Genomic DNA, 13,389 nt, shown 5'->3' with positions numbered 1-13,389 from the left:
GTCAATGACTTTGTTACTGTTTTCTTCCTTACTGAGTCATTCCCGTGCTTGTTCCAGTAACTTTGCTTGGGCCACTGACTAATTTCTCCTCGACTCTTCTCTCCCCCACCCTGGCCCTTCAACAGGAAAAACTGGACGCAACCGGCTTGGTTTGGGCTGGTTGTTTTTCCCTCAGTCCAGAGCTCACCGGCGCAACCGGGCCCTGCGCTGCGGGTCCCACACCCGCCCGGCGCCGGCGGCGGGGCTCGAACTCGAGACCTCCCCGAGCCACCGCCCTCCGCCCTCCGCCCTCCCTCACGGCCGGGCCCCGCCCCCGCCCCGCCCCCCGCGCGGGCGCGCCTGACGGCAGCTGCAAAGCAGTTTTTCAGCAGCCGCAAGTGAGGTGAGTGGCGGCCCCGCGGCGCGGGGGGGGTCGGAGCCCCCCCGGCCCCTCAGACGGGCCGGGACAGGCCGGGAAGGGACGGGACGGGCGAACGCGGCCGCGGCCCTGCCCCGCGCCCCGGCAGCGGGCGGGGGGCGCGGGCGGCGGGGCCGCGGGCCGGGGAGGGGCGGCCGGCGGGTGGCCGCTGCGGCGCTGCCCGCGGGGCCGGGGCCGGCGGGACCCCCCGGCCGCCCGCGCTGCCCTCCCGCTCCCTCCGCAGGGTCCGGCGCTGCCTCCCCGAGCCGCCGTGCGACCCCGCGGCCCCGCGACCGGAGCCAATGCTCGATCTGGAGGTGGTGCCCGAGCGCTCTCTGGGGAACGAGCAATGGGAGTTCACCTTAGGTAAGTGTGTCCGCCGCCCCCGGCCCCTCGGGACGGCCCTGGGGCCTCTCCCGCAGCCTTCTCCGAGTTTCAAGGGAGAAAGCTTTGGCTCTTTCCCCCTCACCCTTGTCTGTCACTAAAAGTACTGATTTACGAGCTCCGAGGATTCCCCCGCAGCGTTTAGTTTCATGTTTGGCTCTCGCACGCCGGGTCGCGCTTTGTTTATCAGCTCCTGCGCTCGCTTCTGCTCGTTTGCCTTGTTTTGTCTTGGCCATCTTAGGCTGGTAATTTTTTTAAATAACTCTTGAAAGAGGAAGCGTGAATGTGCTGACTGTCACCTGAATACATATCAGGTGATACCGGCAGCCTCACCTGTCACTGGTGCTCAGCGTAAACTCTGCTTTTGCGGACAAACCCAGCATAAACATGAGTCGAGTTTCACAATTTCTTTGTTTTGTTGCTGGGTTGCGACACAGTGCAGAAAGTAAACTTATGAGATGTTTTTTCAGGGTTAGATAACAAGTATTTCTCCCCCCAGTCGTTTGTATTTCTGGTCTCACTGAGTAGTCCCTCCCTCCTAGTCACTGCTTACTGCCCTGAGAGAGACCTTTCCCCCCGCTGGTACACATTTGGGTGGTGCTCAGCCCAGGGCACTTAAAGGTTCAGTTGGGACTCGGATGGTGTGGGTTCTTCAGGTGACTTATGTTCTCAAGCAGGTAGTGGTGGTCTGCAAACTCTCAGAAAGTGCCGTAGGTGTCACGTTTTTCCAAGTGGTTGTGTGAGGTTTGGAGCTGGGCTCTTCCTCTCCGTTCTGCACTCTGCTGTAGCTTTGTGTGAAGCACAGTTAATGGAGTCTGGCAGGTGTAAACAGGGCCCTGGGTGTCAGCCCTCTGTGTCTGCCTGGACTTGAGCTGCACTGGGGCTGCTGCTGTCACCTGTGACAGCAAGGGGACAGACTGTTCCCTAAAAACCCTGTTACACAGCTGAACTCGGGACACACCAAAGGAGTGGGGCTGGGCCTGGAGTTGTTTATATGAAAGCCATCAAACACAAAGGGCTGTTTATGCTGCTGTGGCTGCAGAGTCAAGTACAGCTCCATGGTTGCAGGGAGTTAGAATGGCTGTTGCAGGCTAATTATAGCCCCTCAGGTCCCAGCTCTTGAAATCTTGGTGATCTCCCTGTGCTGGCAATGGGTGCTGTGCTCTCAGCTCTGGGTGACCTTCTGCCCCCCTTTAGAGCCTGTGTTACCCAGGAAAAAGCAATCTCCAACTCTGGAGCCTGACAGTCTTCATAAATACAGAGTCCCAGCTGCCCCCCATTCTCCTTACCAAAACAAAAAAAGGGAAGTGAAAATGGTTTTTATTTTCCCAAGAACCCCCAAGGAAGCCTGTTGGTGCAATCTCATGGTTAAACTTGTGTCCTGTGTGTCTGTCTGTGCACACACACACATGCTGAGATGTGAGAGGGAGGAAGCTCAGCTGTATTTCTTGGAGTAAACATAGCCACCACGTGATGTGGCCAGTGTATAATTAGCATGACCTGCTGGGGCAGAGCAGGAGGCTGACTAGGTATTAAGATACTTAAATTGTCCTGCACCAGGGATGTTGTGTGAGGATTGTCCCTGCTGGCAGGGCTGGCTCAGCTGCGTTGGTGGCAGTGGGGTTGGTAGCTGGTGTAAATGGGATTCCTGCTGCCAGCGGTGTCCTGCTCGTGGTTTGTTTAGCTCTGCTCTCAGCAGAACTAATGGCAGTATTCCTGAACTGCTGCTGACTCTGGCTCCCAGTATTGTGCCCACAATGGGGATGACTGAGGGGAAATGCCAGGAAAATTTTGTACATGAGTTCTTGGATTCTGTTTCTGGCTCCAGTGTTGACTCACTGTGTGACTAGAGCACAAAAAATTTAACCAAGACTGAGTTTAGATACCTGTGGCACTGCAGCTCTCAGGCTATATTCCTGCCATTTTAAAGGAGGACAATTAAATACTTATTCTGGAGTGCCTATAGCTGTGTTATTAGTGTTTGAGATGTATAATTTCTAAGGCACACTTGCATTTCTCTTGCTTTTTACATTTTCCTACTGAGTTTCACATATCTTTATTTAATGCTTAATGATTCACCCTAGATTTTCTTTTATTCTTTTCTTAATCTTTATTCACTTCTCTACCCTCCTTTCCCCTTCAGGACACACAGTCTTAGCACAGGCTAATGTTTCCAGCCATGATGTTCCTGAGCAGTGTTTGGGAGAGGAGAGTCTTGTGCTGTTGTGTCACTCCAGCCCTCAGGAGCGGGGAAGGTCTGGGATAGGGGAGCCCTCACACTGGTCCTTGGGGGTGTTACTTGCCATGGCTCAGTTTGGTTGACTGGAAACCACGTTTGCTTCCCTGTTCCCCCTGGCTGGTGAGCAGGGGAAAAAGAATTCTTTGTTTTCCTCTTTGACTGCAAAGGCTGACGAATGTTGAGGAAAGGGGGGTGTTGTCTGTGAGAAGGCTGGAGAAAAATAACCCATTTTTTTACTCTTCCTTTGGCTTTCTGCTAATGGAGGCAAAGGGAGGATACTGGCTCTTCCACACATGTTTTTAGGTTCTGTGAGCTGTTCTTGGAGGACTTGGGTTGCTCACTGTAGCTTTGCTGAGCAGCTGCGTGCCAAACTCTGGTTGCTGAAAACTGAACAAAGTCAGTCCCTGTGCATTTGCTGAGAAAGCTGTGAGTAAGAGAGTCACATGAGCCATGTGTTTGCACACTTACCAGCCCAAGATTGCATCAGTTTACGTCGGGCTACAGACCCAGCTTGGTGTTTTGAGCACTTTTTTAGCCAAATGCTTTTTTACTGAAACCTTAACCTGCTGCAGGCATTGCCATTGGTGTCTGGGTTCTGTCAGCTCAGCCACAGGCTTTGCTTCAGCCTTTGCCACTTGTTTGGTTTTTAAATGAGTGCCTCTGCAAGTCTTATATGAATACTGACTTAGGAAATGGGGTTTATAGTTTAAATCATCTTTACTTTTACTTTTGAATCATACTTTTTACTAGGTTAAGAAATGTGAAACTTGTACAGGAGCACCTTTGATCTTAGCTTCTTGCTTTTATTCATGTTTCTGTTCCATTTTGAAAATATTATCTAAGGCATAACTGTCATCTTAAAACTCAGCTGCTTATACTACAAGACAACTGCTATTTCCTAGATAATAGGAAACAGTGCTGCTTTATTTTGTGTCTCTGTGTTTAATTGTATTACTGTCATTAAAATAATAACTCTTCTTGAATTTTATTTTATATCATCTACTGATGTATAATTTCTAGCTGCAAAACAAATTGTTTCCAGGATTATGGGCTAAGGTGAAAACCAGCTTCACAGACACGTCTGGATATGGTATTTACAAATTGGCTCGCTGCAGTTCTAACCTGTATGTCTGTTTTGCCCAAACCAGATTTCATAATTGGAGGAAAGCTGCAATGCATAGGCATGACAGTGACAATGATATTCTGGGGTTTTTTTTAGTGCTGTGCTAGTATTACTTTAAAGCAGTGCCTGTGGTGAGCCAGGTGTGTGTGTGATGTATAGATATATATGGAAAGAGGGAAAGAGTTTTCTCCCTTTGATACTGTAGGTAGAGCCTAAAAGGTCCTTTGGAACATGATGTACAGTCTGAGTTTGAGAGGTGTAGCCAGTAACTGAAAGTTTGAATGTAATAAAAGTGTCGGTTCCAAGGTAAATTTTCCCTAGTCCAGGCAACTTTCTTATTGTTTAAAAACTAGAAATACAAAAGAACGGGGAAGGGAATAGAAATAAAATGTCAGATAACTAATCTAAATTGACTTGCAGCAATTAGTAGGAAAATAAAACTTTACAATTAGGAGCTCATAATCTCTTTATAAATGCCTGCTTTGAATCCAGGAGCGTGATCACACTTCATTTGGAAAGGTAACAAAGGTTTTAAGTGTAATAAAGGATGAGATGGTGTGGTGCTATTCTTTCTGCAGAATCAGCTGTTTCATTCCACTTTCAAAAATTTATAGCTGTTAAGATAAGATATACACTGAAGGGGAAAAAAAAAAAGCCCTTGAAAATGTATGGGAGGGTGAATTGAAGTGTATTATTTCAATTGAATCAAATTGTTTAGTATGTTTATCTTGTCTGTAAACTGAGAAGCTAAAGTTTCTTCCTTGACACAAATATAGCCATATTGGCAGCTAATGTGGCCTTTTAGGGTAAGGAGAATCATTGCTCTGTTCTACTATTTGTGTCTATCTTGTGCAGATGCTCGGTACTTTATCAAGGTTAATAAAAAATGGGTGCCATAAAATGCTGCCTGGGAGCCTCTTGCCTGTGTCCAGGAGTGCTCCCTGCAGCCCCAGTGCAGTCTGGTGTGGGCTGTGTTACCCCTTTGCACTGATTACCCCACAGAGCAGCAAAGTCTGTGCACTGCTGGTAGAAAGATCTTTGCTTTTTCTGCCTGAACTTTGCTGTTTAATTTTGTCTAGAGATCCTTTTTCCATACATGCCAAGCGAACTGGTAGGTCAACAGTGACTTTTGTGTTTCCAAACACCAGGTCTGTGCTGATACCATGACTGGAATGGGCTCGTTTATTGACTGCATACCTTTCTGTTGTAATGCACTGGGTGCTCCTGGGGCTTTGGTTACCTCATCTGTAACCTTGCTGGTAAAAACCCCTGTTCCTGGTGTCTGTGCTGAAGAAATACAACTGCTTTTATTTCCAGGAATGCCTTTGGCTCAGGCTGTAGCAATTCTTCAGAAGCACTGTCGCATCATCAAAAACGTCCAGGTTCTCTACAGTGAGCAGGTGAGTAGTGCATGGGCTGGCCAAGAAAGGCACCTCAGTGTGTCCCAGAATTAAGACATGTACGTGTTGTGGGAGTTGTGGGGTTATTTGAAGTTGAATTACACCAAACTATGGCCATGGCATCAGAGATGTAGCTTTTGTCACAGTTTCAGCACAGCGTGGTGATGGAACAGCTGGCAGTTCTGTATGTGCAGTGGTGGGGTAGCATTGCTCTTCCTGTAAGAAGCAAAAGTTATGCAATTAGCTGGATAATTTAGTTCTGGTCTATTTACTTTATCGTTGTCAAGTGTTCCTAATATGTTTGACTTCCATCAAAAAGGGGACTAGAAGTAAAACCTCTCTGCTAGACTGAGTAAAATGTGTTATACACCCACCTTTAGAAAGAGGAGACGGGACAAAGGAGGATTGTGACTCTCCAGATGTATTTTATGTGAAATGCAACTAATCAGAAGATGATATTCATATGTTGCAAATAACATATTGGCATGAGAAAAGGGCAAACTGGGTGGAATGTCAGTTTGTATCAAAGCACAGATTGAGGCCTCTGTTTGCTGTGAATACAGAATGGCTGAGAACAACGTGGGCTCTGTTCACTGCTGGAGATATATTTCATATTATTAATGGAATTATCCTTTTTTTGTTTCACATTATGTAGATTTATGGGGTTTGTGATGGCTGAATGGCAAATGGAAAATCTGGCTCCTTGTACTCAATACATGGGAGCATCTGCCTGGCAGGGAATGCATTCCGTGGTTCCTGTACTCTTTGGAGGCTTTTAGTTTTTCCTACCACGGTGCATTTTGAATTATTTCTGGGTTGGTTTAGGTAAATGATGAGATTCCTGTTGCACTCAGATTTGTAGAATCACAGAAGGATCAATGGTGCAGTGCTGGAAAGCAGGGTGTACCACTCCTTGGCTCTTTACACCTCTTGGAAAGATACTTTGTGCTGGACTGTGTACACCGAACTTCTATTCTGTCTGCAGAGGGCAGGTTTAGGGCTTTTTTTCTCCAAACTGTAATGAAGGTAAAGATGTTTTTAACATCTGCATAGTCCAACAAAATAGTAGCTCTCAACTTCCTTGAATAGTTGAGCCATTATATTTTTTTCTGTCTTTTATTGCAATTCAGTGCCAATTATTGCAATTGGTGCAGTTTTTCCACACGCCCCTCAGGGTCTGCAGTTGATTGTCTGGCTCTATCCTTGCCCTCAAGCAGAGCATCGTGCCCTTCATTAGCAGCTGAGCACAAAGAGCTCAGTTCTCAGAAGATTCAAAGCTTTAAATAAACTTCACCATGCTTAACTTCTGTCTAGCTAAACTGTACCTGAACAGCCTTCATGTCTTTCCTCTTTGCTTTGTGAAAGAATGCCTTTGAGCATAGTGATCAAGTGTTATTTAAAGCTGTTGCATCTGAAGCACTGAATTTCTGATCCTGGAACTCCAGCAGTGAGTATTTCCTTTCAAAAATTTATATGGCAATTAACTGCAATTAGATCTGCCCACGGTGCTCTCTTTAACTTGACATAAATGGGATGCCCAAATTGTGCCAGAAAAGCTTGATGAATCCTCTTCTGTGAATGAAAGAATTTTAACTCCTTTTCGGTCAGTTTAAGCAGGGTACTTAATTGCCTTTGTTTGTTTTCCTAAGCTGCTTCCTCTGGATTTTTGTTGATGGGATTGTTCAGTGATAACAGTTTTTCCTGCATCTTTATGTAGATTAGCAGTGTAACTGCACATCTGTGGTGCTTCCTTCAGGAAGGACCCTCCTGTTGCTTCTTGGCATCATCATTCATACTCGAGCCTCTATTTCGTGTATTAGAAGTCACATGAACTAAATTTGTGCCCTTGAAACTTTTTCTGCTATTAGAAAATATGCCAGCATAGAACAGAAGATCTTTGCTGTACTAATTATCAAGCTTTTCCTTAGATGTTTGGGTTTTTTTTTTCTCCACCCACTCAAAAGTATTTGTAATGCTCTCGTTAATTTTGGAATAACCTCATGAAAATTTTGCTTAGAAACCAGTGAAATGCAGAGCATATCCTATGTCAGAACAACTCTGTTGGTGTGTTGGAATGCAACATTCCAAGGTTTTTTTGCTCTATCTGTAGCCTTTCTAAATTAGATTTATAAGGGATTTAAAAAAAAAGACTGTCAGGATCAACATTAGATCTTTTTATGTCAAGCTCATAGTTCATTTGCAGTGCTGCTTCAGTCCTGCCCAGCCCCACCCAGGTTTGCCAGCAGGAGTGAGGCATCGATGGCATTGATGCCATTGTGCAAAGTGCTGTGGAAGTGCCATTTAGGAGACAGTTCTCAGGCCAGATCACCTGTGTTTGAGAAAGATGAGCTCCAGCTGAACCAGCTGCAGGAAGAGCTGCTGCAGAGATCAAGGGGAATGGGAAATCTGCCTCACAGGGCATGGAAAGCCCTGTGGCTTGTTTTGACCTAGTGATGTGAAGTCTGGGATCTGTTTCCTTGAGTACACAGTTTGGGAAGGGGTGGGAGATGCACGTGGAAATGCTCAAAATTGTCCAGGCTAGAAGGTAGTGCTGATGTGAGAACAAAGAGGTGAGAGAATTTAGGATGAAAATTGGACTTCTGACAGTCAAAACCCAGAGCCTCTCCTGGTAGAGCAAAATAAGATAACTCATGCTTAATTCATAAAAGGGTGTGTCTGCCGCTGTAGAAGCCTTTCTATGCCCCAGATGTTCCATCCCCATTCTGTCTTTTGCTAGATAACTGCTGGGTGCAATTCTAGGGCATGGATGTTGCTGCCTGCCTCTCATTCAGCCCTTTTTCTCCTCTGAAGAGACAGTTGGGGAGGGTAGAGCTTTTTGAAGCAAACGTGCTTTAGATGGTATGTGATCAAATAGCTGAGCTGGGGCAGCTGCCCGTGTGTGTGTGGACTGTACTGGTGCAGCAGTGAGCAGCTTCCCCAGGCACAGGCTGAGAGGGCTGAGAGCCTTCCCAGACACCAGGACAGCCAGTGGAATGTCTCCTATTGACTCCAGCAGACTGCAAATTAAGCCTTTAGTTGTTATGATTCACAGTAACTAAGGAAACCTAAATTCACAACGTAAGAGTCTGAAGGCTTCCTTTTGAGGCCTGAAAAAAGACTGTGACAGTTTGGTTTTTGAAGTGCAAAGCCCTCTCACCATCTCTTTGTCAAGCACACCCTGGGTTCTGATGTGAGACTTGCTGAGGTGGGCTGTTATTTTTGTTTGCCAAGAAAGCAACAGATTCCCTGCACGATGCCTCTGATGCTAAACTTGGAATGTTAATTTTCAGGGTGTTGGGGTTTTTTTTTATGAGGGGTGGGGATTGTTTTGTTTTGAGCTTTTTGGTTTTCCCCCACTTAAAGTAATGGACAAAGTACCCTTGGGGAGTTCTAGCAGGGTGCAGATCTTACATGGGCACTGCTGTTTCTATTTCAGAAGCAAACTGAAGAGTTGAGAGATTTGCCCAGATGTATTTTAGTTATGCTTATTTGTGGAGTAAGGGGTGGTTTTCTCAGGCAGTTTTGTTTTTCCGAAGTAACGCATTTATACTTTTACAGTGATATAAATCTTAACAAAGAAGCCTTGAAATTAAAAGCCTAACAGCTTTTTTTTTTGTTTTACAGTCCCCTCTTAGCCATGACCTCATCCTTAACCTGACTCAGGATGGAATCAAACTGCTGTTTGATGCTTTCAATCAGAGACTTAAGGTAATAAAACACCCTTCGTGCGAAGAGACAGTGCAACCCAAAACTTCTAGGATATATTGACACTTACCACAGCATAACTGTGTAACTCTTTTAGACATCTGTTATATATATCTAGTGCTCTTTTGTGATTATGAACTGCATTTCTTCAGTTCAGGAGTTAAATCTTTGTTTATAGGATTAAGGCACATTTTACTGAGACCTGTCTGAGTGCCATAGGAGCGTGATGGTCCAGTGTGGTCTCACTTGCCCATCCTGTCTCAAGTTGTACAGAAGCTGCAGAAGGCCCTCACTCCAGCTGAGCCTTGGATGTGAGATGGAATCATTGGTTAATGCAGACCAGACTGTGTTGTTTTCTGCCCAGGTTGTTCCTTTACCTGCGCTGCCATTTTATTTATGAAATTAAACTTGCTCCTATTTGTAGTTTTCAGCTGAGTTAACTTCACAGAGCACCTGTGTGGCTGTGAGTGTGTGCTTTCCCCCAGAAGGCCACATTCAGGCCTGTTGTGAGCAGCTGCTTCCTGCACTGATTCAGTTCTGGATGAGTTTTTATTCTTGTCATTGATGTGTTCGGTTGTGCTTGTGTGCTTTTAGGTGACCAGGTGTTGATCTGCCTCTCTCTAGGATGCTTTGTGTAGTTAAGATGCAAAATAAAAGGCTGGTCACTACCCTCCCATGGTATTTACCTTTGCAAAATATCTGTGTTTCATCTCTACAAAATGAGCAATTGTGAGACTGTAGAGGTAGGAAGAGATCGGTTCAAAATTTTGAAAAGCTCCTAACTGAAGCATTTAAAATATCTGGATGTAACTTCTCTGTTGTTCAGGGTGGTCCTTTCAGCAGGAGCAGCCATGCTGAGCAGTTGGCACTGTGGTTCTCACGCGGTGCTTGTAAATGTTTTTGTGATTTAAGTGCTTAGGTGTTGATTTGCTAATTGGGTGCGAGTGAGCTGCTCCAACTGCTCTAACATTTGAAAGCAGAAGTGTGGGGTTAAACGTGATCGTAAAAAATGGAATGCTTGTCCTGTAGGTAAGTCTGGAGTATGTTGCTCACATCCTTACTTCCAGGGTTTGGAAGAGTGGCCTTGTGCTCTTTGCTCACTCATGTCTGAAATAAAACCAGCAGAAAAACAAAGTTCAGCCTAGTGCTCTCCAAAGTTCAGCCTAGTGCTTTATCCCCAACCTTGCTGTAAGAGTGTGCTATCAGCTGAAACCTGAGCTCTTTGTCTACTTTGTGTACGTTAAACGATTGAATAGCCACACAGATTAGTTGTTGAAGTACTTACTTCTCTAAGAATAACCTGTAACACCAGGGTGTGCTTATATTTTTCAGAAGTTCTTTTACATTAACTAGAAAAATACAGATTATGAAGAACAATTTTTGGTTCAAATTGAGCTCAGCTGGGGGACAACTGAGCACCTCTTTTTCCAGTTTCTGTTTGTAATTGCCTTATGGTAGTTTCTGTTCATGAAGTCATTTGATAGTAATGAAGTCATTTGGTATTTTTATTTTTATCACGTTTTTGAACTTTATTCAGATTGTGTATGTGAATTTAAAATTTTTAAGAGAATATCTTGAAAATTCTTTGTCAGAGGGACCTTTTCATACAGCAGGTGTAGCTTACACTGATAATTTTTCCAATTATATTCTGAAGGAGGCTGAACTCAGAACTGGCATAATCATTTCAAGTGACTTGCTTACTGACTCTTTTGGGAATGTTACGATCCTGTAGTGTTTTTGAAATGTTGTAACTAGTGTATGCCTTGTCTCTTCATCTCCAGTTTTTGAGGGTCTGATTTTGTCATTTCAGCACTCAGTGTTGAAACTAAGCAAGAGCTTTTCATGTCTTTCTCCATGATGTCTTAAAATTTGTTTTAAACTAAAAATATAAAACTCAAATTCTTCTGGTATGTATTTTTAGGTTTGTTTCAAAAATAAAAAATACAGGAAAACCAATCTCTTCTGGTATGTTATGGTTCAGTGGCCTAGTGATACCTCTTGTTTGTTTGAACTATGAAAAGTCAAGTTGTGTAAATGCATAGAGTGCTATGAAAACCTATACTTGTAAGAGTGCTCAGAAAACTTTATAGAAGAAATCCAGTGGGATCAGTTCAGCAGTGAGCCACAGGACTTGTTAAAGGATAGTGTAGGTGTAGAGTAGAGTAAGTAATGCCTGGTTTTAAGATGGTGTGACTGCTTTCAGTGTTGCTCAGCAGCAGCAAAACTGGAAAAATCAGGAGGCCTTTTTTTTTTTTCTCCTTTGTGTTTTGGCTTTTAATACACAGTTGCTATTAGATTTGACTGTGAAAAAGAGATTGAAATACAGGTTGCTAAAATGGAAAGTATTGATGGTTCCAAGGAAGATGGTGCAGGAATAAAGTCATAACAGTATTCCTAAGAAGCTTCCTTCCTTTTCCAGGGAGTGGGGAATAGCTTGTGCATGGTCTCTGAGCTCACCTTCAGCAGCCAAAGCTCTGCAGGAGTTGTCACTAATGTGGGCTGATGTGAATTGGTAGATCCAGGACCAGGTTGTGAAAACATTGCTATGAATTTTAGCATCAGGGTCTCTCACATGTGCTCCCTCTGGGATGGAAAAAGAGTTCGATTCCACAGGGCTGATCTGTTCCTGCTGCTCAGTGACACCTGAACTTTTTCGAGTCTTAGCAGTGATTGTCAATACAGTGAGTGAGGAAAAGTCAGGGTTTATTCATTTAAACCAACTGCCTTCTGGCTGTGTACTGGACCAAGGACCAAATAGTCCTTGGTCTTCTCAGTTTTTGTTCTCTGCACATAGAATCACATTAATCCTTTTGTCAGTGTAGCTTCTATAACTTAGAAGACCTTTTTTAGTGCTATGTCCATTTCTTCAATATATGTCTTTCATGACTTTATGAGATCCTTTGACTGCCATTAATTTTTGCTAAGTTGTGCTTGTTTCTTCCTCTGCTGTTAGTAAAAAAAATGTTGAGATGAATAGATCAGTCTGAGTCATGGGAAGGGGATGGAAGGCCAACTGGTGCCTGTTGTTGGCTGCTCTCAGGGTGTTTCTTTTGTGGGGAACCTCGTTTGTGCAACGTGCTGTTCCTCCTGCACTGCTCCTGTGGTTCAGCTCCTCCTTTTGTCTGCCCCCACTGCATCTGTTTGAGCAGAACTTGAGGGGAGTGCCCCGTGCCCTGCAGTGGTGGCTCCAGGCTAGATCTGGGGTGGGGCTGCTTCTCTCTATTTCCAGAAACATTTTGTGGGGGGACAAGTTGTGCAAGGTCACTAAAAAATGTAAAATCATTCCTAGCTTTTCGTAAAAGTAGCCTTTGTTTTTATGTGCAGTAAAGGAAACCTGGACATGTCAAACTGCATTTGAATTAAAATACTAGATAACCAGGTTTTCCCAACAAGCATAATTCCAAGTGTATTTTATGAAGAAGAAAAATTTATTTTCTCTTTGAGGTTGGTTTTACGAGAATGTTAATTTGTTACTTGCCTTGTGCTCTACTTGTTGATTGTATTCTGAAATGCCTTTAAATGTTGATTTTTTTTTTTTTCTAAATATATGTAGATATAGTGGTTTAAACATGGCAAGTTGTTTTATTTAGGGTTATTTGCTGGGCATCTCCCAAAACCAAGACTTCCTCCTTAGCTGGTGATATTTTTAGGCTTTAAAGCCACATTTGGTAGCAAGCTCCCTGGGAAATACTGCTTTATTTTTTAGTTGGAAAGTGAGTCCTCTCTAAATCTGCTAATGATTTGTTGGAGGATTATTCAAACCAATAAAAAGTGCTTTACTTTTTCTTTCCAGCAGTTATGATGTGCTGTACGTGTTTTCTTTTCCTGCTGACGCGGGAACACGTACGTAGGGTGGAAGAAGCTTGCATTTGTCCATGGTTACTTGCCAAAAATGATCTGCTTAAAGCCCAGGGTAGCCTCAAAATCCAGTAACAGTCACATAAAAATCATATGAAATCAGTGTCAGGGGCGTGTTTGCAATGTTGTATTCAGAACAAAGGATCTGTACCTTGGAATATTCAGTAAGGTCTAAAACATTTAATAAATATCAGAACTAGGTATGTTGGCCCACTCTGATTCTTTGTGGGCTGCTCTTCTGATTGTGTTCTGCAGTGCTTGGTGAGACTGCAAGATGTCTTTT

General features: G+C 44.2%; 1 protein-coding gene across 2 annotated transcripts in view; it reads left to right on the top strand.

Annotated features, from left to right (window-relative positions):
* The first annotated feature begins 621 nt into the window (after positions 1 to 621).
* The window catches only part of CUNH16orf70 (chromosome unknown C16orf70 homolog), a 34,153-nt gene continuing 21,385 nt past the window's right edge, over positions 622 to 13,389 (top strand). For both annotated transcript variants that reach the window (XR_005563985.1, XM_039382509.1), the window contains exons 1-3: positions 622 to 763; positions 5,461 to 5,543; positions 9,168 to 9,251. Coding sequence is in view for 1 of the 2 variants with exons in the window: in XM_039382509.1 (XP_039238443.1) it covers positions 700 to 763; positions 5,461 to 5,543; positions 9,168 to 9,251 (231 nt within the window). In the remaining variant the exon portion in view is untranslated. The remainder of the gene's footprint in view (positions 764 to 5,460; positions 5,544 to 9,167; positions 9,252 to 13,389) is intronic.

The sequence above is a fragment of the Pipra filicauda genome, unplaced genomic scaffold (assembly GCF_003945595.2).
Source record: "Pipra filicauda isolate LSUMZ 115617 unplaced genomic scaffold, ASM394559v2 scaffold273_size1055052_pilon, whole genome shotgun sequence".
Lineage (NCBI taxonomy): Eukaryota > Metazoa > Chordata > Aves > Passeriformes > Pipridae > Pipra > Pipra filicauda.
Note: the sequence above shows the minus strand (reverse complement) of the source record. Positions and strands in the feature narration are given on the sequence as shown.